The sequence below is a fragment of the Nicotiana tabacum genome, chromosome 19, assembly GCF_000715075.1.
Source record: "Nicotiana tabacum cultivar K326 chromosome 19, ASM71507v2, whole genome shotgun sequence".
Lineage (NCBI taxonomy): Eukaryota > Viridiplantae > Streptophyta > Magnoliopsida > Solanales > Solanaceae > Nicotiana > Nicotiana tabacum.
Genome location: NC_134098.1, coordinates 685,597 through 713,354, shown reverse-complemented (window position 1 = coordinate 713,354; position 27,758 = coordinate 685,597). Strand labels below are relative to the sequence as shown.

Genomic DNA, 27,758 nt, shown 5'->3' with positions numbered 1-27,758 from the left:
GTATTTGGGATTAGTTAGAGTATTTACTCTAATTTTGTACTCTTATTGGTATAGTGAAATTATTCCTCTCCGCTTGTGGACGTAGGTCACTTTGACCGAACCACGTTAAATTGGTGTCTTCTTTATATACTTTAATTGTTGTTGTTATCAACTTCAATTGTCTTTGTTATTATCATTATACCGTTGTTTGGCTAAATTTCGCACTATCCGGATTCCCGATCCTCACATATACCCTTATAAACTTCTCCATCATGATGTATAATTTGAGAACTTGTATTTAAATGTTGAGACAAGTTATGGTTTTCATAGCTAGAAATGTTATTGTTAGACCAAGTAATTCCATCGTCGAAATTATTTGACCAATTCTTTTGTGTAATGTTTTCCGTACTAAGCATTTGATAAACTTCCTAAGTCATGTATTGAGCTTTACCCAAAAGTATTGTTAGAATGGTGAACTCGATCTCGGAGGAAATTTTGGCTTCTTTTAAATGCTGCAGCAACTGACTCATTTCCATTTGGTTCATTACTTGATTCACTCTATATCTGTAATAATTTTGGGATAACATCTATGGTGCAAATTACACGTCTTGTTGTTCACAAGGTAGAGGTAAGATTTGTGTACACACTATCCTCTTCAGACCTCACAGTGTGGGATAATACTGTGTATGTTATTGTTGGTAGTTTTACCAAATAAGTTAAGTTAGAAAAAGAACTTTTTTTGGGCATCGGTGGTTTTGTCTACTTTACATTAATGATGAGTTACAGTGAGATTTGACCCAATTATCTTTGCCTACTTGATATAATGTCTTTTAGAAAGAGATAATTGTCCTAAGATTACATAATACAATTAATCAACGACGCCGCAGATTGTCTATATCAATCCTTTATAATCATTTTTTCCTATTTCGACCCAATTTCATTTCATTGCCAAAAAGAAAAATGGATAAAAGATAAGATTTTTATAATCCGTCGATTAAATAGGTTTAACAACAAGTTTTTGATGTTTATCAACGGAAATTGACTATCACTAACAACCAGTTTAGTAAAGCTTCCAAAAATTACTTATTTTAAAAAGTTTTTTATAAGTACTTTTCGAAAAAATACTTTTGAAAAATAAGAGTTTATGTTTGATCAATTCATTTGAGAAGTTCCTTTTGTAATATTTGATAAACATATGCCGCGAAAACCATCAAGATTCAAGATTGTCCTTTGAATAAGATTTTTGCCAAATATTTTGCAATAAAATCTTTTAACAATAGAGAAATTCTTATTCCTTTAAACAATTAAGAAATCAATATTCGTATTTAAACCAAAATTTAGATCATTTTCCTTCAAACGAAAAAGAAAAAAAGATGACAGGTAACCGGTAGCAAGTAGAACATTACCGTTGCACTTAAATATTTTGAAATAGTTACCAAATATAGAAACAATCAAACGGCTGAGATTATCTCATCTACAAATAATTTACCGTCAACCGGTCCTAACAATTTGAATTCCTAGGACCATTTCTTCTTAGTCTCTCTCTCTCTCTCACACACACACACACACACGCATTCTCTCTCTAATGTTCACCGAGTTCATCGTACCATCGGTGAGTACACCTTTTTTTAAATACCATTTTAAATGTTTCTCTGTATATATTCTTGGTGTTTTTGATTGAAGTTAATTGCTTTATTATTGTCGTTCGAATTATTCTTGATGATTTCTTGCATTCTTGAAAAAGAAAAGGTCAAATCTTTGCATAGTTTTCATATAAAATTTGCTTCTTGAACCCAACTTTGAGTTTGTGATTGAATTAAATAATACCCAGTGAAGTGATCTGATTTTAGTTTGATTAAGTGTTTTACTTTTCTGTTTGGGTTTTCTGTTGATGGCTTAAATTTTTGTGTTTTTTGTTGATTCAGGTTAGTGTCTCACATATGTAATTACTTTTCTTTCTTTTTGTCTCAAATTTGAGTGTTCTAATTTTACTTGCCCATCAGATCAAATCGATCAATCAACTTAAGCCTCAATCGCAAACTTTTAAGTGAGCTGAATGTGTAAATAATTTTCAAGTGACCTAATTGTGTAAATATTTTTTACAACGTCAGTTTATAGAGCTTAAGTTCTTTTATCAATTCCACTCTATTCATGTCCATTTCATAGCCCGCCGAATTCACCATTTAGAGGATTCATTTATAATCAAACTATTTTTACGTTAGTCTTCGGCTTAGTGCAATCGTCCTATAAAATATGGTTCTGATGACAGTATAAGTTGCTCATCTTTTTCAGCTTTAAGCTAAGAAGAATGAAGCAACATTAGCTTTTTAAGAAAGCTTTGGCTTTACGTTGGTGTGGTAGTGGCATATGAAGGTAAGATTTTAATTTTATTATCAGAAGAGGAAAAAAAGGATGAAATGTCAATATTAGTTGGGATGCGGAAAGAGTGTTACCTAATTGATGGGGAAATTTATAGATTTAAAGTTATATTTTTTACTTCGTTCCATTAAACTTCAATTTTGAATAGTTTATTGATCCTAAGTCCATAATCTTTATCTCATTATAGACATTTTGTGAGATTGGTGAAAACACTCTACAAACAACAAAAGATACTCACTAGGGGGTTGAGAAGTGATTACACATTCTAGCTAAATTATATTATCATAGGCTTTTTGTGAGGGAGGAGTTGGGCTTCCCGTATGTTTCAGTTTGGATTCCTAGTGAGCGCAGGTGAACTTCTTCGTTTGCTTGATAGTAAGGGGAGCGACTCAGACATTGAGAACTTGAGAAAGAGAAAGATTACTTATATTAGCTAGTGCTCTTTGTGTAGATGTTTAAACAAAGATGTGCTCACCGGTTGTTACATTGCCAGGTGGCTACACGTATGTGATGAATTAAATTAAACTGGTTATGGTTGTTGGCTGGCCTAGTGAAAGGACATCCAACATTGCCCCGTTGCAAACATGTGAATCATGTGAAAGGAGGGAAATAGCAGAGTTTTTGAGGGATACATGTGAGGAATGATCTATTATTCTTAGTTAGTTTGGTGCACCCACGAGATTCTTTTTTTTAGTGTCTTAGATCAAATATGTCGGCTCAATTGGGGTGTCACATACTAGTGTTCAGATGACTCAGAATATTTGCAAAATTCTGTACAGCTGACTTGCGCCTTGTAATCTTTTATTTATGCAAATTTTATCCACATGTTCTGTGATAGGGGATGAATAGTTTCTTGTTTGGTGTTAGCTCTTGAGTGTTGGAAAAAGGGCCTTTGTGGTTTGTGCAGCCTGCGTTTAGATGTAGAGACCAGCGATTTAGCTGTAGAGACCAGCGATTAAGTAGCTTTCCTGGTTTACTGTTGACCTTTTGTTATAATTTATGAGAGTTCATTTTAAAGATTTAGCTCGTATTTCGAGGACACTAAAATGCTCCTGAATGTTCTTGTATTTGATATATTCTGCTTGCTTGATTCTGCCTTGTAGTTTTTTATTACACAAATTTGAGGTTTTCTGATCAATAGATGAGCAGGAAAGGGATGGATAAATGGAGATTTGTGTTTCTGTTAAATTGGAAATGTTAACACATGTGCATAATCAGAGGCTAAGAGTATCTTTTGGCTTTAGTTCTGAATTTCGAGAAAAAAATTCATTGCCTAGACTACTTTCTGGTGCTAGGAATAAGGACTTTCCTTGTTTTGTTTAAGTTTTTTTGTGGTAATCCAGGTTACTGATTCTAAAAATTTAGCTCGTATGAAACCATTGTAATGATGGGATTATAAATTATTTTCCTCTCTCATTTTTCCTCCTAGAAAATTCTACAAATGTTTTTATTTCATGCTTTGTTAGATCAGCTTCATAGCAGCTATCACGTTATCTGCTGTGCTTTAACAGTTCATCTTATTTTGTCATTAGATCAGGTAGGATCTCTTACATCTTAAGGTGTGACACATAATGAATTTGGGAAGACATTTTGGACAGAGTTTTCGACCTTTGGATATTGGATTATCCAGATTTGCCTTTGTCTCAAGCGACCATGGAAAGTGATAAAACCAGCACGACTCCTTCAGATGATATCAGTAGTCTGCAAAGAGTTCAGCCTTTGAACGGGTAATTCATCAAGTTACATCGACTTTCTTTGACTTTTCCAAGGTAGTTAGAAATCAGAGATGCATCAAAACAAGTAGATGGAAATGTAGGAGAAGAAGCCAGAATAAGTTTGTTGTGTTACCTCTGTAACATATATTCAGACAAGATATAATTTTCACTATTATCTATAATTTTCGAAAAATGACTTCCTAGTGTTCAATTTAAGGGTCAAGGTAACGCAGCCTTTTTGCTCTGAATTAAATCATTTTTAAAGATAATTCAACTTTCTAGTATAATTTAGTCGACACTTTGCTAATCTTTGACAGAGTACACTAGGAATTCTGGTGCTTCATGAGACCCATTAAAGGTTGATAGTTCTTCTCATAACTTGGCTGTCTAGTTTGGATGCATGTTGGGGACATTTGATGATCTATCTATTTGCCTGAATATTACTAGTCAGTTCAGTTAACTTTGTTCTATACTTTCCATGAAATTAGATTGAACTGTATTGAAAATTATACTTGATTGTGAGCTTTGGGAGGGTTATTATATTCACCCTTTCTGTTGTCATTTTGAACTTCAGAAGAGTTCACTTAAACAGTTTGTGGAATTTTTCATTATTTCTTGTGAATTTTGCAGGAGGACGAGTGGTCCTAAGAGACGTTCCAGTCAGTGGACTCCTGAGGAGGTAAGCTCTAAGCAGGCTTTTCCTAATGAATTAGCAAACATGTGCATTTGTTCAGTGTTTTTCTTTTTGGTTTTATGTTCTTTTCTTCTTTTTTCCCCCACTTTTTGTGTATGTGTAATGTAATATGCTGTGTTAAGGATTCAAATAGTTTAGCTCTATCTGATTTTAGGGGGGAGGAGGGTGGTAATTCGTTCCTAGTATGGAAATTCAGAACACCATGACATATGAACATTGCATAATGCTGGTAGCCGATTGAAACTACTTGTCTATCGTCTTTGAGCTATGTTGAATGGACTCTCCGAAATGCTACCACACGTGTTGGATCCTCCAAAAATGCACTACTTTTGAAGGATCCGACACGCACCTGGAGACATTTTCGGAGAGTCCGAGCAGCATAGACTTTGAGGAGAAATCAATGATGCTTCAAACCAAAGTTCAGAATTTTTCTTGTGCAAACTGATTAATGAGATGGGTTAGTCTATGAATCTATTGCTACTTAATTCTGTTTGTTTTGTATTTGTTATAGCATTCAATTTTGTACCGGAATTGTTTCTTGGTCGAGGGGTATTGAGCCACTCTAGTTCTCTTTTGCCTTACATTAATGATCTCAATGAATGTAGATCAAGGCCCAAGAAAACATGCTGGAAAATGCGTTGGCTAGTAGTAACTGCAAAGTCATGAGTTTAGAATAAGCAGAAGCCAAAATCTGTCAAAAGCTTTTACAAGCTCATCTTAGTAACTTTTTCTGAATGTATTAGTTCTGGACTTTTATGGTTCACTTCTAAAACCCTAGGCTGAGCTCTTCCTTCTTATGAAGTTAGTGTCTCTTTAAACTTTTAATGTGGTGAAGTACATTTCAGAGACCATGCATTATTTTGAGTGTGCATTTCAAATCTCAATTATGTTGTATTACAGTGCGAATTTCTTTATCCCTTTCAGGATGAAATCTTGCGTCAAGCTGTCCAACTGTTTAAGGGGAAAAGCTGGAAAAGGATTGGTAAAAACATTGTTTCTTTCTTCTCTTTAACCTACTACGTCTTACACTCTAGGGGCATACTGCTCATATTTTCACTAAGATCTAGAGTTCTCTCAAATGAGGGATAGAGGGATTAAAACTTAGAGGTTTCATTTTATGTTTATTCAATTCTTTTGATTTTTCTGTGTTTCTTTTTCTCCTTTCCCAAATTGAATGCCTCTTTCTTTTCTGTAAGGATCATTTAAAAAACAATGCCTCCTTTCCTGGAAGGGAAACTCCATCTTTGCTTTGGACAATTCTTCGATCTTTTCCTATAACAATACTTCAAAACATAAAGTAACTTGTAGCATCCACATTTTTTTCTCCATTTGACATGCAATAATGCACTTTCTATCCTTTCTTAGTAAGTGTTACTTGTTAAAACTGACAGTTGCAAGTTGGAAACCAACTCCAACTCAGGCCAGAATCATAAACATCTGATAGCTTAAGACTTGTGGTGCTATCAGCTTCTGCAACAACTATTCATTGCTAACTTGCCCTATTTGTTCTACTCATTTAGCTAGTCATATTTTTCATGAAAAATAATAAACGTTGATTGCTTAAAATCTAAGACTTAACTTGCAGCGGAATGTTTTAAGGACCGGACAGATGTGCAATGCTTGCACAGGTGGCAGAAAGTTCTTGATCCCGAACTTGTCAAAGGCTCATGGACTAAGGAGGTAAAACAGTGTATTCCTATTAGCCTATTTGAATCATATTTTAGTACTCCTTTGGTCCCGTTTTATATGACACTATACTATTTTGGGAGTCAAACTATGATATTATTCAAACAATTTCTAAAACTTATAATTATACAATATATGACTTGTATTACTTTTCAGATGTAGATTTCAAATACCTAAATTTTATTTTTTTTTAAAATTCTGAAACCATTGACAGAATTGAGAATGGAAATTAGATGTTTTGACCAGCGTTTTATTTTTGGGGCAGAGGAAGTGCAATTCTTGAGAACTTGTAATCCATGTCCTTATGTATGCTAATTTAACTCTTTTGAATTATATGCAGGAGGATGATAAACTAATCGAATTAGTGAACAGATATGGCCCCAAAAAATGGTCCACCATTGCACAAGAGTTAGCAGGACGTATTGGAAAGCAATGTCGGGAAAGGTAAGCACGGCAGTTTTCTGTTTATCTAATGATTCAATGTATTCTTTTTCTTCTTCTATGATAAAGTTCCAAAGTTTTCAGAATATGTTCGGCAAGTGAAATGTCAAGAGCTGTTGCTTGTGGAGTTTCTGCTTACTAATTTGACATTATGGTCTCACTCACTCTATCGAGAATTTTGCATTCGTAGCTGCTCTTTTAACATCACAAGCTCACTTTTATGCAGTCTTCCCAGAAAGAACTTTCATTTTTCAAGTGTTTGTGTGACTTCATATCCGAACCCTTTTCACTAAGTGGTTAGATGCTGTTCCTCGGCTAAATGACTAAACAAACCTCCTAAAAACTTAAATATATGCATGCTGATGGCATGACAAGCTGGAGGCAGATAACTACTGCCACTTGCTGTTCAAGAATATTTGTTACTTCTTATTTCCCAAAATATAAATTCGTAATGTGTATCCATTGATTTCATAGGACTTCTGTTGGTGTCACATTTTTTCTACTTCCTTTGATTTATTGACATAGAGGTTGCAAATTACTCCCTGAAAGAATAAGCTTTTAATTCATCTGCTTATATGATTAAGAATGTTATAATAACTTTTATGAGTGATCTTTTCAGGTGGCACAATCATCTGAATCCTTCAATAAACAAAGAACCTTGGACACAAGAGGAGGAATTGACTCTAATTCGTGCCCATCAAGTTTATGGAAACAAGTGGGCAGAGTTAGCAAAAGTTTTGCATGGAAGGTATTTTTGAGGTGTTACTTTTATGCTGACAAGAGTTTGTTTCCGTCTTGATTTTCTTTTGAGTTCTTGTTCAGAGAGTTCTTTCAAAGCTCCTTATGACATGGAAAATCTTATGGTCAATTTCAGGTCTGACAATGCAATAAAGAATCATTGGCATAGTTCTGTTAAAAAGAAACTGGACTCGTATTTGGCATCAGGTTTACTTGCACAGTTCCCTGCTCTACCTAATGTCAACCATCAGAACCAATCAGTCCCTTCTTCTTCTATGACGTTGCAACAAAATAGTGAAGATGAAAGCGTTCACAAACAAGGAACAGAAGCGGAGGATAGTTTTGTTAAAAAGAAACTGGACTCATATTTGGCATCAGGTCTACTTGGACAGTTCCCTGCTCTGCCTAATGTCAACCATCAGAACCAATCAGTCCCTTCTTCTTCTATGACGTTGCAACAAAATAGTGAAGATGAAAGCGTTCACAAAGAAGGAACGGAAGCAGAGGAAGTGCCTGAATGCAGTCAAGGCTCTACTTTTGCTGGCTGTTCTCAGTCTACAAGTGACTTGGGCAACACATTTGTGCATGTAAGAGAGAATGGTGGGATGTCGGAGGAATCAATTTGTAAAAAGGATGCAACCTCCAGCACTGCTCCATGTTGTAGGAACTATAACCCGGTTTTTCAAGATGTTTCTTGTTCAATGCTAAAAGTTCCTAGTGAACTTGTGGATTCCAAGTTCCTTGAGCATAATTTATCACATGACTGGGGCAATTCCATGGAAGAAGATTGGCAGTTTAATAGGGATGACATACCTAATATTTCTCCTCCCGAGCTAATTCAGGAATCTTCAGGGATTTCCGTGCACTGTTTAAATGGCAATGAAAACCATGACATGGAAGCAACTACTAATGTAGGAAACGTGGTTGAGGGTCCATATAATCCCAACGAAATGTTTGTTTGTGTGGACGGTTGCATGATGGTATACCCTGAGGAAGGAATTCCTCAATGCTCCTCTGAAACTGGGGTTAATGGCTGTGGTCAACCTGCATATTCTTTATTTTACCGATCATCAAACTATCAGATCCCTGAAGTAGGAGATATGGTTCCACAAAACTGCAATGCTTTAAGTTTTGATGATTTTGAAGCTTCATCCCATCAGCCTTTTTCTGTTCCTTTACAATTTTCTTCAGAGGATAGATCGCCTGTGTTTGACCTTGTTTTAAATCAGTTCCATAATCCTCCGCTTGAAAGCCCAGATCATATGAAAGATTCCTCAAGGATAGTTCCTGTGAATGATCTTGGCTCAACTACATCAAACACTGTTCAAACATGTCTGCTGAATGAAAAATCATTTGTACAAGAAAAGCAGAAAGATGGAGGAGGTTTATGCTACGACCCTCCTCGTTTTCCAAGCTCAGATGTTCCTTTCTTTTGTTGTGATCTTATGCAATCTGGTTCAGATACACAGGAAGAGTATAGCCCTTTTGGCATCCGGCAGTTGATGATGACTTCAGCCAACTGCCTTACTCCATTAAGGTTGTGGGATTCACCATCAAGAGATGATAGTCCAGATGCTATCTTGAAAAGTGCTGCCAAAACTTTTACAGGGACACCTTCTATACTAAAGAAGCGACATCGTCATTTACTGTCGCCTTTGTCAGAAAAGAGATGTGAGAAAAGGCTTGAAAGCGATCTCAATCAGGAATCATTCTCTAATATGACTTCAAACTTTTCCCGACTAGACGATATGTTTGATGAGTCAGCAAATGAAAAAGCGTCTATGGAAGACGGAGAAAATCTACCATCCTCAGAAGATGGAAGAAAAGAGGAGGGTGAAATTTCTGGAGCCAATGATGCAATGGGAAAGGTGAGTTAAAATTTGTCATTATATTTTTCTTCTCTGGCATCACTCTTTTTGTTTTTGGGAATGGGGTGATGGCATGACAGTTGAGGACCTCCATTCAAGATAGTGTTTTTCTGTAAAGAAGTATATCCCCACAATTTCACAGTCGGAATACTAAATCTCACATGGTGAATGAAGTCTCTAGTTACTATCAGAGCTCTCCACGGGCTACATTTTCTTGGTTACAGATATAGTCTTGGGATGCTGAATAATTCGATATTCATCACTTCTGTTTCTGCTATTTGCATTTCTTTCAAAGTCAATTTTTAAGTTTTTTAATGTGATTCAGACAAATTTGCTCTTGGCTGATTCTCCATGTGGTTTATATAACCCATTCAGCTTACTTAGGCAAAGCATCCTCGTTTTTAACTTAGAGGATGGACGAAATAGGTGACATCTACTAGTTGGGAATAGATTTTAGACTTGTTATTGTGTTAGAACTTCTAATACTATTATTGTTACTATTGTTTTTATATATATATATATATATATATAACTAACCTTCTTTTTCACTTTTATTTTATTTAGTATCATGAGATGAGTTGAGCTTAACTGAAAAAGTGAGGATTCATATAGCCGACCTCAACTTATTTGGGATTGAGGCGTAGTTGTTGTTGTTGTATCCTCTTTTTAACTTAATTACAGCTTTTGAGTTCTGATTCCTGATATCAGGTAAAACAGCCTCCTGGAGTTCTGGTTGAGCTTAGCTCAAATGACCTGTTCTTATCTCCTGATAGTTTCTTGATCAAGTGTGATAGAGCTACAAGTCTAAGTAATAAAGCTCTGGGTAAGCAGTATGCTAGACGACTTGAAGCTGCATCAAATCAAGTTACTGTTTCGTCCTCTTTCGAGACTTCATGCTTTTCTGTTGTTTGCTCTCCTGACATACGTGGGAAGCGTAGAAGCAGTGTTGTCCTAGCTACATCAGCTGCATTGGGGAATACAGCTGAAGATTCTGAAAATAGATTTGGTACTGAGACTTTAAGCATGTAAGAGTACTGAATGTTTTGTTCCGTTGCTTTCTGTTCTGTTTTGTCTCACTTCTCGATAATATAGCATTTCTTGCCTACAAAGTTTTTCCTATCCGTCCATTTTACCTAATGATTGATTTAAAAGGATTTTTTCTGAACATTCGTTTCTAATGATCCATTGACCTAATGATTGGTTTACAGATCTGGAGAGACACCTTATAAAAGGAGTTTTGAATCTCCTTCAGCATGGAAATCTCCATGGTTCATGAATTCTTTTCCGCCAAGCACAAGATATGATATAGAACTTGCATTTGAGGTATATACATTATGTGTTTGTCAGTTCTTTTCACATTTATGTATTCATGCTCTTTTGTTTTTGATTGATAACGGTGCATTTCTGTGCTCATATTTTAGTGCTTTGATTTGTTTTTTCTTTTCACTTGGTAGGATCTTGCGCGTTTTATGAGCCCTGGTGACAGAAGCTATGATGCTATTGGGTTAATGAAGCAATTAAGTGAGCAGACAGCAGCTTCAATTGCAGATGCCCATCAGATCTTGGGAAGTGAAACTCCAGAAACAAATTTGTCGAAAAGGAATTCCAAAAAACAGAAAGCAGATGAAATTTGTAAGGCTTCAAATGCAACGGTACGTCTGGTCCCAATGTCAGCATGATTACGAATTTTTTATACTAAATGATCTGATAACGCGTCTTTCATATCCCATACATATTGTTATTTTTACAAAATCCTTATGTTTAAATACAGTAATGAGCCTTGAAGCAATGGTAAAGTTGTCTCCGGTGACCTATAGGCCACGGATTCGAGCCGTAGAATCAGCCACTGGTGCTTGCATAAGGGTAGGCTGCCTACATCACATCCTCTTAGGGTGCGGACCTTCACCGGACCCTGCATAAACGCGAGATGCTTCATGCACTGGCTGCCCTTAATTTAATCTATTTAAATATTTCTTTTCCTCATTTTCTATCTAATCTTTTATATCCTATACTAATTTATTGGCATGTTTTAAACAATAACCTTGCAGTTTTTTACTTAAAACACTTGACCATCATTATCATTCTACTGTAAGTTATGACTTATTAGGAACACAGCTTTCTTGTAGCTTCATATAGTCTTTAATATAGTAAAATCTCTTCTCTCAAATGTCACGCGGAACATAGTTATCCCTGTCTCGCATTATAGCAGCAGAATGACAAACTAGGATATGTGTATCTGATTATATATCTTTCCCTCAACAGAGTGAGAGACGCACACTCGATTTCAATGAATGTGGAACACCAGGAAAGGGAAAGGAAACTACCAAATTTGGCAGCAACAACAGTTTTTCAAGTCCTTCCTCCTACCTGTTGAAATATTGCAGATAACAAGTGTTTTTAAGGTAGAACTTTCGGCTGTAACATTTTTAAGATTTACATGCGTGTGCATATATATATTGTATCACGGAAGTGGCAACATCTGTGCTTGTTGCTAATGTTATTGTGAAAACGTTTGGCGGTCGAGTTTCCCCTGAGTTGGCCATTTAAGATTGGCTCTTTTGTCAGCAGTAAGTTGAGACAACTGCAACAGGAAAAACTGGCGAACAAATGAATGGAGGACATTTGTCTCTAACTATATATTTGAGGGTACCAATTGAAGTTACTCCTAAAATGTGGATCTTTATCATTGTTGTTTATACTCTGCTAGACATGATCATCTTTCAGTTACCTATAGCTTGTTGAGGTCATAATCCCGGGATTGTTATCGCTTATCCCACATACCAAATGACCCCTAAGTTCATTATTCATCATAAAAAATAGAATTTGTTTCAGGTTTAAGTCGATCCCCGAGGTCCATTAAAAGATCACTCCTCATCTCGTTCTTACTAAAGTAGGAAGTAAACAGATCAAAGTTTCGACATACTTCTATTATGGAGGGCACGGTTAGGGTAATTGGCCGGCTCCACGAGCCCGATTGGTTGCCGAAGACCATCTCTTGCCTTGAAACCACGAATAAGCTAGATATGAGGGTGATGGATTGCAACCTTAAAGGAGGGGCACATGGTTATTGTCACGACCCAAATTTCCCCTCTGTATGACGTTGTGACGACACCTAATCTCTACGACTAGGTAAGCCTAATATTGCGGAATAATGAAATAAAAACATAAATTTAACAACTAACTGTTCAAAAATACACAGCAATCTCAAAACCCAAAATATCGTGAATCACAAACTACAAAAGGAAAATCTAGTGTCTCTATACATCAGAGTCTAACAAAAAAAAAATACAGAAGATAATGGACATGAGAAAGAGTAGAAGGGGACTCCGAGGTCTGCGGACGCGGTAGATATACTTTGAAGTTTCCAAAGCTGTCCCGGCTCACTGATAGTGCGGCTGATAAGGAGTATCTCGATCTGCACACGAAAAATATGTGTAGAGAGTAGCATGAGTACACCACAATCTGTACCCAGTAAGTACCAAGCCTAACCTCGGTCGAGTAGTGACAAAATCAGGTCAGGGCCCTACTGGTAAATATATAATAAAACAAGATAGAGTGTAATACCGCAGTAAAAATAAAGGCTGAAATTTACAAGAATGAAATCATAGAAGGTAACAACTCAATACACATAAATACAACAGGGGATCTCCCGAGATACTGTCTCGTAGTCCCAAACGTAAATGTGCAGGGGGATCTCCCGAAATACCATTCCATAGTCCCAAAGTAAATACGCAAGACAGGGGGGATCTCCCGGAATACCATTTTGTAGTCCCAACGTAAATATGCAAGACAAGGGGATCTCCCGGATTACCGTTCCATAGTCCCAAAGTAAATATGCAAGACAGAGAGAACTCCCGGATTACCGTTCCGTAGTTCCAAAGTAAATATGTAAGACAGGGAGAACTCCCGAGGAACCACTTCGTAGTCTCAAAAGTAAATACACCGATCAAACGACAAATACAACAGTTAACAATAAGATTTCTACGGTTATACTGATAAAGAACAAGGAAAAAGCAGGAAAATCAATTAGGCATGCTTCACAGAGTTCAAGTAAGCAGTTAAAGCACGTAAACATGCGATATTAGACTAAACATGATAGCTACACATATTGGAATAACTCAATTAAGAATGAAAACAGATTAATACTCATTAAAATGGTATAACTCAAAATAAAGGAAAACAGATTGATGCTCAGTAAAAACAATTGGGTTTTACAACAACTAGCCCGTGTACGTACTCGTCACCTCATGTACACGGTGCTCACATATCACAATAGTCTCAAATCCTAAGGGGATTTCCCCCACACAAAGTTAGGCAAGTCACTTACCTCAAATCAATCTCAATCAATCCGTAAGAATGGCCTTTCCTCGATTATCCGACTCTGAACGGCCCAAATCTAGCCAAACACAATTGCATATCATGAATACAACCATAATAGACTCATCTAATTAATGAAATCAATATTTCAACAAAAATTCTGAAATTCACCCTAAAAAGTCGACCCGGGCTCACATCTCAGAATCGGGTAAAAGTCACAAAATACGAACACACATTCACTCACGAGTTCACTCATACCAAAATTTTCACTACCGGTCCAAATCTCCAAAAAATTGATTTTTGTCATTTCAAGCCTAAATGAGCTACAGACCTCCAAAACACAATCCGGACATGCCCCTAAGTCCAAATTCACCCAATGGAGCTAACGGAATCAACGAAACTCCATTCCGGAGTATTCTTCACACAGTTCCGACTGCGGTCAAAATCCTAAGACTTAAGCTCCCGTTTTAGGAACTAAGTGTCCCAAAATACTCTGAAATCCAAAAATAAAACCTCCCGGCAAGTCACATAAGTAGAAAAAGGTACGGGGAAAACAGTAAATAGGGGATCAGAGCTAATACACTCAAAACGATCGGCCGGGTCGTTACATCATCCCCCTTTTAAAACAATTGTTCGTCCTCGAACGAGCATAGAGACATACCTGAAGTGGTGAAAAGATGAGGATAACGGTTGCACATATCCTGCTCGATCTCCCAAGTCGCCTCCTCGACCAGTTGTCCCCTCCATTGAACCTTTACATAAGCAATGTTCTTTGACCTTAGCTTTCTGACCTACCTGTCTAAAATAGCCACTGGCTCCTCAACATAAGGTAGATCCTTGCCCAATTAGACTGAGCTGAAATCCAATACATGAGCCGGATCACCATGATACTTTCGGAGCATAGAAATGTGGTATAACTCAAAATAAAAGGAAAATAGATTGTTGCTCAGTAAAAACAATCGATTTTACAACAACTAGCCCGTGTACGTACTCGTCACCTCACGTATACGGCGCTCACATATCACAATAGTCCCAAATCTTAAGGGGATTTCCCCCACACAAAGTTAGGCAAGTGACTTACCTCGAGTCAAGCTCAATCAATCTGTAAGAATGGCCTTTCCTCGATTATCCGACTCTGAATGACCCAAATCTATCCAAACACAATTGCATATCATGAATACAACCATAATAGACTCATCTAATTAATAAAATCAATATTTTAACAAAAAATCCGAAATTCGCCTTAAAACATCGACGAGGGCTCATGTCTCCAAATTGGATAAAAGTCACAAAATACGAACACTCATTCACTCACGAGTTCACTCGTACCAAAATTTCCACTACCAGTCCAAATCTCCAAAAATTCGATTTTCGTCATTTCAAGCCTAAATTAGCTACAGACCTCCAAAACACAATCCGGACATGCCCCTATGTCCAAAATCACCCAACGGAGCTAACAGAATCAACGAAACTCCATTCCGGAGTCGTCTTCACACAGTTTCGACTGCGGTCAAAATCCTAAGACTTAAGCTCCCGTGTTAGGAACTAAGTGTCCCAAAACACTCTGAAACCCAAAAATAAAACCTCCCGGCAAGTCACATAAGTAGAAAAAGGTACGGAAAAACAGTAAATAGGGGATCGGGGCTATTACACTCAAAACGACCAGCCGGGTCGTTGCATCATCCCCCTTTTAAAATAATCGTTTGTCCTCGAACGAGCATAGAGACATACCTAAAGTGGTGAAAAGATGAGGATAATGATTGTGCATATCCTGTTCGGTCTCCCAAGTCGCCTCCTCGACCGGTTGTCCCCTCAATTGAACCTTCACATAAGCAATGTTCTTTGACCTTAGCTTTCTGACCTACTTGTCTAAAATAGCCACTAGCTACTCAGCATAAGATATATCCTTGTTCAATTGGACTGAGCAGAAATCCAATACATTAGCCGGATCACCATGATACTTCCGGAGCATAGAAACGCGGTATAACTCAAAATAAAAGAAAAACAGGTTGCTGCTCAGTAAACAAAATCGGGTTTTACAATAACTAGCTCGTGTACGTACTCGTCACCTCACGTACATGGCGCTCACATATCACAATAGTCCCAAATCCTAAGAGAATTTCCCCCACACAAAGTTAGGCAAGTCACTTACCTCGAGTCAAGCTCAATCAATCCGTAAAAATGCTCTTTCCTCGATTATTTGACTCTGAATGGCCCAAATCTAGCCAAACACAATTGTATATCATGAATACAACCATAATAGACTCATCTAATTAATGAAATCAATATTTTAACAAAAATTCTGAAATTCGCCCTAAAACGTCGACGAGGGCTCACGTCTCCAAATCGGGTAAAAGTCACAAAATACGAACACCCATTCACTCACGAGTTCACTCGTACCAAAGTTATCCAAATCTGATGTCTAAATCCCAATCAAGACTCATAAATTTGGTTAGGGAACTTTTCCCCCATTTCTCCAACTTTTCAATCCAAATCCGAAATTAAATAGAGAAAACAACTATAGATTAATGAAATACAACCAAAAAGGAGTTAGGAATCGTTACCCCAAAGCTCTCTCTGAAAATCTCTCGAAAAATTGCCAATTCCCGAGCTCCCAAGTCCAAAAATGAAGAAATGAATTAAACCCTCGATTTTTCCTCTTTTCTGCCTAGAAGTTTCGCTTCTGCGAGCCGTCAACCGCACTTGCAGTACCGCACATGCGGAAATTCCATCGCATGTGTGAAATCACTTATGGGGGACTGAGTCCACATCTGCGGTCCAAAGTGTGCGCAAGTGCGATTACACCAGGTGCAGCAGCTCCAGCAATTGCATAAGTCCCTAACTCAATCTGTTAAGCACCTGAAACTCACCCGAGGCCCCCGAGACCTCGACCAAACATACCAACCAATCCTAAAATACCATACGAACTTAGTCGAGCCCTCAAACCACATCAAACAACGCTAAAATTATAAATCATCCTCCGATTCAAACTTAAAGAACTTGCAACAACAACAACAACTCAGTAAAATCCCACTAATGGGGGCTGGGGAGGGTAGTGTATACGCAGACCTTACCCCTACTCCGAAGGAGTAGAGAGGCTATTTCCGAAAGACCTTCGGCTCAAGAAAACAAAAAAGACAAAAGGACAAAAGTAGACAATATTAGTATCCCCACAACAATCATAGGAAAAATAGGAACACCATGAAATCTAGAAAAAAGATGCAAAGCAAAGGAAAACAATATTAGTATCACCACATCAATCATAAGAAAAATAGGAACAATATGAAATCCAGAAGAAAGATGCAAAGCAAAAGCGATAGCTAATAAATAGGGCATGCACTAAAAAGCGAAATAGTAAGATACAACATTGACACTAGCTATCTTAGAAAAAAATCCTACATGGCTAGTCCCACAATGGTACGAAGTAAGGCACGACTCAACTACCTCCTAACCTACAACCCTAATACTTGACCTCCACATCTTCCTATCAAGTGCCATGTCCTCGGAAATCTGGAGCCTCGCCATATCCTGCCTGATCACCTCTTCCCAATACTTTTTAGGTCGCCCTCTACCTCTTCTCGTGCTCTCCACAACCAGCCGCTCACACCTCCATACCGGAGTATCTGGACTTCTTCTCTGAACATGTCTAAACCATCTAAGCCTCGCTTCCCGCATCTTGTCATCAATGGAAGCCACGTGCACTTTCTTCCGAATATCATCATTCCTAATCTTATCTATCCTAGTGTGCTCGCACATCCACCGCAACATCCTCATTTCTGCTACTTTCATCTTCTGGATATGTGAGTTCTTAACAGGCTAACACTCAGCCCCATACATCATGGCCGGTCTAACCACCGCTTTATAGAGCTTACCTTTGAGTATCGGTGGCACTCTCTTGTCACACAGGACTTCAGATGCCAACCTCCACTTCATCCATTCTACCCCAATACGGTGTGTGACATCCTCGTCGATCTCCTCTCCCCCCTAGATAATTGAACCAAGGTACTTGGAGCTGCCTCCACTCGGGATGACCTACGAATCAAGCCTCACATTCATACTTACTTCCCTTGGCTCAGTGCTGAACTTACACTCCAGGTATTCCGTCTTCGTCCTGCTCAGCTTGAAACCCTTAGACTCAAGAGCCTGTCTCCAAACCTCCAGCCTCTCGTTAACATCGGCTCGCAACTCATCAATCAGAACTATGTCATCGGCGAATAGCATGCACCATGGCACCTCCCCTTGAATATTGTGTGTCAACGCGTCCGTCACAAGGGCGAATAAGAACGGACTGAGCGCAGAACCTTGGTGTAACCCCATTACAACCGGAAAATGCTCAGAGTCGCCTTCTACTCTCCTAACCTGAGTCTTAGCCCCATCATACATGTCCTTAATCAACCAAAGAACTTGAAACTTCCAAATTCGACAACTGATGCCGAAACCAACCAAACCACGCCCGATTGACCTCAAATTTTGCACACAAGTCATATTCAACATTACGGACCTACTCCAACTTCTGAAATCGGAATCCGATCCCGATATCAAAATTTTCACTACCAGTCCAAATCTCCAAAAAGTCAATTTTCGTCATTTCAAGCATATATGAGCTACAGACCTCCAAAACACAATCCGTATACGCCCCTAAGTCCAAAATCACCCAACGGAGCTAACAAAACCGACGAAACTCCATTATGGAGTCGTCTTCACACAGTTCCGACTACGGTCAAAATTCTAAGACTTAAACTCCCGTTTTAGGAACTAAGTGTCCCAAAACACTCTGAAACCCAAAAACAAAACCTCTCGGCAAGTCACATAAGCAGAAAAAGGTACTGGGGAAACAGTAAATAGGGAATCGGAGCTAATACACTCAAAACGATCGGCCAAATCGTTACAATTATTGACTTGTTACTTTGTGTTTCAGAGTCAAATGATCCTCAATCAAATCCTAACTACAAATATCTAAAGGAAAAAAAAGGCAAAGAACAGTACAAGCTTGATCATGCTCCACATTACATTATTGTTACAACAACAACGACAATAACAAACCTTATTTTTACCTTGTGAGGTAAAGAGATTATTTTCATTAGACCCTTAACTGACACTTCTTTATTGTTGTAGAGCTTAAAACTTAATAAGAACCTTCACGCAATTTGGTTCTTTCAAGTACTCAAATGCCTTGTTTACATCGTTTAGTGAAACTTCATGAGTCAATAATTCATCTAGTTTGATCTCCTGCATATTCAGAGTGCGTACGCAAATCAAGATTAATTAGCAATTTATTCGTAACTTTAAATATATAAGTTTTATTTTAAAAAAATAGATGAAATGATATTTAAATTTACATTAAAAATTAGATGATTTAACCCTCGTTCTCAAATAGCAAATATTTTTTAGTATTCGTACCTTGTTAATACATTTGTCAAATATATATGGAAGGTCTGTGCGAGTTCTAATGCCACCATAGATGGATCCTTTGAGTGTCCGACCAAGCATGAGAGGAACATAACTCATTTGCCAATCTAATTCAAGTCCAGCCCCAAGCAATATCACTGTGCCATAACCCTAATAATTGGTTGTCCCAATATTATTCAACTCACACAAACATAGTTATTTAAACAAAGTAAAATTAACTACAAAATGGAAAATTAAAAACTATGTTTTTAAATTTCAAAAGTGAAATTATACAATGTAACATACAAACATATTTGGTACATAACTGCATTTAAAGAGGCTTTAATTAAAGATTTTAAGCTATGCCTAGGGGACGTCATTCTCAGGAATGCTATTTAGAGATTAGCCAATACTATTTTGTCCTGAATTTTAAACTAATAATCTTAATTTCAGGACAAAAAGTTGTTCAGAAAAACTGTAATTCAGGACACGCTGGCTAATTTTTAAATAGCATCCCTTTTGAGTGCTTATCTGGTGTCATTTTTACGATGTGTGCGTAGCTATTATATAATTAGATTTTTGGACAAATTTATATAAGAGCCTCTAAAGGGATATTTTTGCACAAACCAATCAATAATTTTTCAACCCTCTCGGTCATCAAACTTGCAATATCAAATTCCTTTTTACCCTCTGCTCGACAATGCAATTCCCATGTTCACGTCATATTAGAGCCAAAAAAAAAAAAAAATCTACTGCCGTCTTTCTCTTAAAGCCCGTTTGTCCATAAAATAAAATTTTAAAAAATTTAAAAATGTATTTGTCCATAAAATTTTACAAGTTTTTTAAAAAAAATCGAAAATGAGTTTTCCAAACCACTTATTCAAAAAGTTTAGAAATTTTTTCCCCAGTCACAAAACTGCAGTATTTTTCAAGTGAAATACATGTTCAAACATAATTTCAAATTCCAAATACAATTTTTCAACTTATCGCCAAATATTACTTTTTTCAAAAATTATAATTTTTATCTCCAAACGCCTACTAAAAAGCCTCTGAAATTCTAGCATAAAGTATATGATCTGCCGAATCATTTTACTAAATTCTAGAACTTATACTTAATTTCTTTAAGAAAAATTATATTTCCGCTCTAGATATATTGTAAAATTTGATAATATTTTGGAGAGTTTTGTAAACATACCATTCTTGTGGATTGAATGGCTTCATTGATCATAAGGTCAGGCACATTTGTACACTCAAAGAAGTAGTCAACACCAAGTCCACCAGTGGCTTCTTTAACTAATTCTGAAACTGATTTTTCACTGACCTTAATATTTATAAAATCAGTAACCCCAAAAATCTTTGCTTTTTCACTCTTTATTTCGTGTATATCAATCCCAATGATTTTGGCTGCCTCTTTTTGTCTAGCACCTTCTACTACCTGTATTTTCAAGAAACAAAATTTCCTTAATTTAGAAATCGTAAGAAAAGAAAAAAGAGAAAAGGGAGAAATGAATTACTCCATGTTATTTAAGAAAAGAGTTTACCTTCTAAACACTAACAGTATAAAGATACTTACACAATCAGGTTATAATACAATAATTATAGATATATTTCTATACAATAACAACAACAATAACAAACCATTATTTTGGATAGACCCTCGGCTAAAGAAAAGAAGTATTGGCTATAGGTACATCTCTATGATAAGTATATACTATTAGCAATTGATAGTGTAATTGGTAAATAACATGTTAAATTATATTGGTAGTGTTATTTTTTTGGAAGTATCCGTGCATATTTAAAAAGCTTATAAATAAACTACCAAATAACTAAATAAGTGTTTTGATCAGGCTTTGGAAACAAATACCTCCCCTCTCAGTAGCTTTTGTTAACAAAGCTACTATTATTTAAAATAATTTCTCACAAATTTTTACTTTTCAATGTTCCCCCCTTTTTTGCTATTAGTTAGGATGGGGAATGAGAAATTTACTTTAAATACAAACTATTACCTTTTGGAAAATCGATCACTTAGTGTTCAAAAAACTCAAGGACATATGCGAGAATTTTAGTAAGTGGTGCCAATATTTGAAGAATTGAGCAAATGAATAAATTACTGTAACAACAAGCGGTATTATTTATTATATTTATACCTAATTTTTAATTATTATTTATATATACATATTATGAAAAATAATTCGACAAAGTGTTGTCACGTGACACCGCTTGGAACAAGGTGTCTATGCCCTAATAGTGTAGATTCAGAACACTTAGGGGTCGTTTGGTTGGAGAAGTTGTTATATATCTCGGAACTATAATAATAGAGTCATTAAATAATAACGAAATTATTTAGCGAATATACTTACGCCAAGTCCAACACCTCCAAGACCAAGGACAGCAACAGTTGATCCTTTTTCAATATTGACATCCTTAAATGTTGATCCAAATCCAGTTGTAAATGCACAACAAAGGAAAGCAGCATGTTCAATAGGGAGCCTAGGATCAATCTTAATAACATAATTTTGATCAAGAACTAGGTATTCTGATAATGTTGAGCAGCTAACATGGTGGTAAATCCTTTGCCCTTTAATTGACATTCTTGATGTTCCATCTAACAATAATCCACTGAAATTCAAAGGGTATTTGTGGCATAAATTGGACTTTTTAGACTTGCAATTGGGACAATCTCCACATTCTCCTAAGAAATGTGGTATCACTATGTCTCCTTCTTTCAAAATTTTGACCTTTTCACCCACACTTTCTATCACACTGCAGCAACAGCAACAACAACAATAATAAAAAGAAAAAAAAAAGGAATTTCAGTTAAAAAATACACAATATTAACTTGGAAGAAATTTTCATGTTGTTAAGTACATTTTTTTTATAGTTGCGGTGTTCAACCAGCTTGCGCGCACCTTGACTAATTTCAGATAGTACTTGCTTTCTTCCACCAGTATAAGTACCGGGTAGCTCTATCCACCAAGGTCTCGACATAGAAGAATTAACTTAAGGGATCTTTACACAAGTAATCAGAGATATTCATTGTTTTCTTTTTCTAACTATATACATAGATTATATATTGATTATTATACACATATAATATATAAATTATGCATATATACCTCAACCGACTATTTTAAATTTAAGCGGTTGGGTGAGCGGCTATTTGGGTTAATTCTTTTTAACTTAAATAACCGCCTATCCAAGCGCTTAAACTTAAAATAACCGATGTATGTATAATATATGAATAATCCACGTACATTATATACATAATCGTGTACAATCATTATATGATTGATGTATATTGGCTAGAAAAGGTAAATAGTGAATTCGACCAGCTATTTGTGTAAATATTCTCATGGGAAAAAATCACCGAATACTTTTGCCTCTGCTGAGATTTGGAACCTAAGATATCATAGTTCTTAACCTACTTTATTAACCACTAAGTCACGCCCTTGGGTATATGTTGTTATATCGTTTTGCAAGATTTGCCCAAAAAAGTCATTTTTGAAAAGTAACACATGACAATAATTTAAGAGCATGCATGATTGGGTTTGTAATTATTTAGATCAGCGATTGCTATTCAGCTAGCTAAGAAACAATTTCATATAAATAATAGTTAGTTATGAGAAAATTTGATCTTTGTACTATAGTTTAACATTGATTTTGATTCATAAAAAGTACCCAATCTTTATCAATAAAGCACAATGAAACAACTTTAAATAGATAATCGGCAGCTCGCTGGGTACAAGACAAAAATGAGATTAAATGTTGTAATACAAATCATTTAAAAACGAATGGAAAAAACGTACCAAACCGAAAAGTCAAATCAAATCGATTAAATAACCCGACTAGGTTTGATTTGATTTGATATTGAGTAAAAAACCGAACTAAACCGACATATAAATATATAATTTTTATATATACTTTTAAGATTTTATATATAATTTTTTTTTAAATGTCTAAAAATATTTGGGATTCTCTTGCGGGATATAATATTTAATAATATATGTAGTGCTCTATATTTATTAGCCTTAAGTAATTGATTGTATGGTCACGCCAATCTCTAATTTGTTATTCCATATTCATATCATATGTTAAGATCTATTAAATTGTTATATCTTTTTCGAATGTGAAGTGATTATTATTATTAAGGTATCATATTGATTTTTATGTTTAATTACTAAATTCGGTTAACCTTAAAAGTATACATCAACGAAACATTATTGACAGATGACTAAAACTATTATGTGTTACTAAGAAAATTTTGTCATACGAATACTTTAATAGATAATATGTTTGTTAATTTTTTATATTTTTACTAAACATATATTTTCTTATCAAAAATTTAACAAAGTAAGATTGAAATAATATTTAAGTATCAAAATACCCGAAAACCACGAAAAGTCCGACAAAACCGAACCAATCCAAACCGATATAGTTGGTTTGGTTTGGCTTTGATAAAAACCGAACCAACCTGGTCTATGTACACCCCTAGTTCTAGGTTTCGATCCCTATGAATGGAAATTATTTTTTTAGTAGGGAGCACTTCCCCCTTTAAAATGAGCCTTATTACGCGACATGATTTTGGATTAATCGAGACCAAATAAGAGTTTCCGAACACTGAATGAAAAATAAAAAATATAAAAAATGTGTTTGCATTTGTTGAGTGAGAGAGAGATTTACCCAACTCCTTCATGCCCAGGAATGCGAGGAAACAAAGGCTGGGAATTGAGACAACAAAAAAGAACCAAAAAGGGAAGAAAGAAAGAAAATAATTGTTAGAAATTAATATATGTGTGTAATATGACAAAGGTTACTTATAAAAAAATTGTCATAGGTTACGTTATTTGGACTTTTCAAATATATTATCGCATCTATGTCGGGTCCTCCAAAAAAGCATCGAGTACTTTTGGAGGATCTTACATGCACACTGATATTTTTGAAGAGTGCAAACAAACCCACCTTTGGAAAGCCATTGCAGCATAGAACATCAGTTCCACACAGACTTGCATACATCATCTTAATTCTAACTTCTGTGGAATTTGGTGGATCCACTTCTATCTCTTCCAATTTCAATTCCTCTCCTGATTTCCATACTACCGCAGCTGCATTTTTGGGTGCAAATTAAATCAACTATTAATATATACTATCAAAACAATTTTTAAAAAAAAAGCCAATTACTCGCTAAGTAGAGAAATCATTCGGTCGGCCAAGGATGGTTGGTTGAAAATTATACCGTTGTATATATAGGTCAAATTATATATATTATAAATTATGAACACCCCTTAGTAAAATTTCTGATTTTGTCACTCATTGGAAGAGAAAAATATTTTATTTTTTATTTCCTAATAATTAAGTAGAGAGAAAATTTCACCTTTACAAGAAATGACCCTGTGACTGTCTGAATTCATTATTATGGTGAAGTAGAAAGGAGAGAACTCGAGAAGAAGAAGAGGAGGAGGAGGACTTGACTTGTTGAAATAACTAGTTCAAATGACTTGGTGAAGGAACTAATGCTATGAGAATTTAAACAGAGCTAAAGTTGGGAGTTTTGTGTTTTGGCATGAGAAAAGCATGTCTTTTTTGGAAGAAAAGATTTTGTAATAGTACCATATTTGTTTTGTGGATACAAATGAAAGTTGGCAACTAATCTAGTACTCACTTGGTATATCTCTGGAACGAAGGAAAAAAAGGACGAAGTTACAAATTTGGTCGACCGGCAAAAAGTTAATTATATTCGCTAGTTAAAAAAATTGATCCATCGGGATTGCTCAGTTGGTTTGGAGGGTGATCATCCACCTGAAATCGAATCTCCCCTCAATGTCTTCTGGGTTGACTCTATCGCACAGAACTGTTAGTCCCGCTAATATTGTTGTATTTGTAAACAATAATTCTGGGAAATATAAATTATCGTAATGAAACAGTAATTAATTCGAGCCCACTGAATTCACAGTGTTTCCTTAAGGAATTTAATTCCCTCCTAGTACCCAAGGTTATGGATTATTTCCTCCCAGAATAGAACGAATCACACACAGTGTTTCAGCGAACACAAAGTCCGAATCCGAATCCGAAGCCGAAGCCGAAGCCGAAGCCGAAGCCGAGCGAGCGACGACGACGACGGCGCGAGGCTTGCTTTCTTCTTAACTCTTTAAGAGCTACAAGAAGAGCAATTATATATATACCCATCAAAAATCTTTTCCTCTTCCAATATAGGACAATGTCTCATTGTCAAGAGGGGGAAACTTAAAATTTTACTCAAAAATTTCATTTTTTCCTCCATTTCCCATTCACCCTCATTTCCCTTTGAACTTTCCGTAGTGAACTTATGTCGGATATACTCGGTCAATCGGTAGATTTGATATCTTTGAACTGTCGATCTTTGGTGTATACCTAGACAACCATAAGTCACACAATCAACCCTTAACCGTCTTTGGTTCTCATTGTTGTGTTCGTTTCAGTCATGAACACCGCATGGTTTCATAAGTGCGTAGAGAACTGGCCTTACAAAGTTCTCCTTGAAGCGGCTAACACTTCACACTTACATAGGTGATTCCTAAACGTGTCATCCTGTAGATACACTATTTGATATACCCCGTATCAAATTTAAAAATTATTAAAAAGCCTTAATGCTTTATCCTTGGTACTGAACATTGTCTCATCACGAGAACGGACTAAAATTTTATTTGACAATGTTGAACCGTCATTAATGACTTTGTTTGATCTCCTTGAACCTAGATCTTGGGATCTCCAGTCTTCTAGGTAGAGTTACCGCCACAATGACTTGTTCTCGGCCATAGCCCCATTCCCCTTGATGATTTCTCAACTACCTCTCTAGTTAGGCCTTTTGTAAGTGGATCCGACACATTATCACTTGACTTTACATAGTCAATCGTGATAATTCCTCTAGAGAGTAATTGCCTAACGGTTTTATGTCTTCATCGTATATGACGAGATTTACCGTTATACATAACGCTCACAGCCCTTCCAATTGCCGCTTGACTATCACAATGTATGCATATTGGTACCAATGGTTTGGGCCAAAATAGAATGTCTTCCAAGAAATTCTGGAGCCATTCAGCTTCTTCACCGGCTTTATCTAAGGCTATGAATTCAGCCTCCATTGTAGAGCGGGCAATACATGTTTGTTTGGACGACTTTCAAGATACCGCTCCTCTACCAATAGTGAATACATATCCACTCGTGGACTTAGAATCAGTTGAACCGGTGATCCAATTTGCATCACAGTATCCCTCAATCACCGCAGGGAATTTACTGTAGTGCAACTCAAAGTTCTGGGTCTGTTCTAAATATCCCAAAACTCGTTTCATTTCCATCCAATGAGATTGGCCTGGATTGCTCGTATATCGACTAAGTTTACTTATAGCACAAGCTATATCTGGTCGTGTACAATTCATGATATACATTAAGCATCCCAACACACGAGCATAATTCAATTGTGATATACTTTGGCCTTTATTCTTTGCTAATGCAAGATTCACGTCAATTGGAGTCTTTGCAACTTTAAAGCTCAAGTGCTTGAATTTTTCAAGTACTGTCTTAATATAATGAGATTGTGACAATGCCAGACCTTGAGGAGTCTTATGGATCTTAATTCCAGAATTAAATCAGCAACTCCCAAGTCTTTCATATCAAACTTGCTATTGAGCATACGCTTAGTAGCATTTATGTTGGCAATGTCATTACTCATTATCAGCATATCATCCACATATAGGCAAACAATGACTATGTGATTTGGAACATTTTTAATGTACACACATTTATCACATTCATTTATCTTAATACTATTTGACAACATTATTTGGTCAAATTTCGCATGTCATTATTTGGGTGCTTGTTTTAGTCCGTAAAGAAACTTAACAAGTCTACATACTTTCTTTTCTTTACCTGGAACCACAACCCCTTCAGGTTGTTCCATGTAAATTTCTTCCTCCAACTCTCCATTTAAGAAGGCCGTCTTAACATCCATTTGATGAATTTCAAGACCATACACTGCAGCTAATGCTACTAACATCTGTATGGACGTAATTCTTGTAACTGGAGAGTATGTATCAAAGTAGTCTAGACCTTCTCGTTGTCTATACCCTTTGACTACGAGTCTTGCCTTGAATTTATCAATAGTGCCATCATCTTTGATTTTTCTCTTAAAAATTCATTTAGAACCCAAAGGTTTATTTCCAGGAGGAAGATCAACCAATTCTCATGTATGGTTGTTCAATATTGATTCTATTTCACTATTGACTGCCTCTTTTCAAAATAATGATTCCGAAGAAGTCATACCTTCTTTAAATGTTTGAAGCTCATTCTCCAACAAAAAAGTCACAAAATCTGGTCCAAATGATTGGTAACGAATTAGCGATTATCGGACGGTTTATCGGTTAAATCAATTAGACAATGAAAAAGAATTAGAGAATTAGAGATAAAAAAAAAATTTAGGATATGTCATCTTTGAATTGTATTCAATTACCATAGTGAACATTTATCTTGAAACTTATACCTGATTAAATATTTTGTCCTCCCCACAAAACAAAAAGAAGA

At 36.2% G+C, this 27,758-nt stretch overlaps 2 protein-coding genes across 5 annotated transcripts; one reads left to right on the top strand and one right to left on the bottom strand.

The window, feature by feature from the left end:
- The first annotated feature begins 1,502 nt into the window (after positions 1 to 1,502).
- On the top strand, positions 1,503 to 12,165 carry LOC107800475 (transcription factor MYB3R-1-like). 3 transcript variants are annotated; one of them, XR_001651423.2, is made up of 13 exons: positions 1,503 to 1,591; positions 3,891 to 4,085; positions 4,704 to 4,752; positions 5,692 to 5,749; positions 6,353 to 6,447; positions 6,794 to 6,897; positions 7,514 to 7,642; positions 7,769 to 9,500; positions 10,209 to 10,525; positions 10,709 to 10,823; positions 10,955 to 11,152; positions 11,272 to 11,363; positions 11,763 to 12,165. XR_001651423.2 is itself a non-coding variant. In XM_016623648.2 (12 exons), the coding sequence occupies exons 2-12, from the start codon at positions 4,012 to 4,014 to the stop codon at positions 11,886 to 11,888; spliced, it is 2,997 nt and encodes a 998-aa protein (XP_016479134.1). In that variant the 5' UTR covers positions 1,503 to 1,591; positions 3,891 to 4,011; the 3' UTR covers positions 11,889 to 12,165. The 3 variants fall into 3 exon arrangements, 2 of the variants coding, with proteins under 2 accessions (XP_016479134.1, XP_016479135.1); XM_016623648.2 differs by lacking the exon at positions 11,272 to 11,363; XM_016623649.2 differs by lacking the exon at positions 11,272 to 11,363 and having other exon boundaries at positions 1,505 to 1,591; positions 3,896 to 4,085.
- A 6,499-nt stretch (positions 12,166 to 18,664) lies between these two features.
- On the bottom strand, positions 18,665 to 24,816 carry LOC107800476 (8-hydroxygeraniol oxidoreductase-like). Of its 2 annotated transcripts, XM_016623650.2 has the most exons (7): positions 24,577 to 24,816; positions 24,165 to 24,307; positions 23,886 to 23,923; positions 21,566 to 21,968; positions 20,401 to 20,640; positions 19,218 to 19,376; positions 18,667 to 19,046 (listed from the first exon to the last, which is right to left on the bottom strand). In XM_016623650.2, the coding sequence occupies exons 1-7, from the start codon at positions 24,611 to 24,613 to the stop codon at positions 18,936 to 18,938; spliced, it is 1,131 nt and encodes a 376-aa protein (XP_016479136.1). In that variant the 5' UTR covers positions 24,614 to 24,816; the 3' UTR covers positions 18,667 to 18,935. The 2 variants fall into 2 exon arrangements, with proteins under 2 accessions (XP_075095852.1, XP_016479136.1); XM_075239751.1 differs by lacking the exons at positions 23,886 to 23,923; positions 24,577 to 24,816 and having other exon boundaries at positions 18,665 to 19,046; positions 24,165 to 24,299.
- Between the last annotated feature and the right edge of the window lie 2,942 nt (positions 24,817 to 27,758).

Bases quoted from the DNA above. Each gene is read 5' to 3' on its own strand.
- LOC107800475 (XM_016623648.2), top strand. From the start codon at position 4,012: ATGGAAAGTGATAAAACCAGCACGACTCCTTCAGATGATATCAGTAGT. The intron at 4,086-4,703 runs GTAATTCATCAA...TGAATTTTGCAG, and splicing joins AGAGTTCAGCCTTTGAACGG to GAGGACGAGTGGTCCTAAGA. The intron at 4,753-5,691 runs GTAAGCTCTAAG...TATCCCTTTCAG, and splicing joins GTCAGTGGACTCCTGAGGAG to GATGAAATCTTGCGTCAAGC.
- LOC107800476 (XM_016623650.2), bottom strand. From the start codon at position 24,613: ATGAATTCAGACAGTCACAGGGTCATTTCTTGTAAAG. The intron at 24,308-24,576 runs GTGAAATTTTCT...CCAAAAATGCAG, and splicing joins CAGGGTCATTTCTTGTAAAG to CTGCGGTAGTATGGAAATCA. The intron at 23,924-24,164 runs GTGGGTTTGTTT...CTCAATTCCCAG, and splicing joins GCTGCAATGGCTTTCCAAAG to CCTTTGTTTCCTCGCATTCC.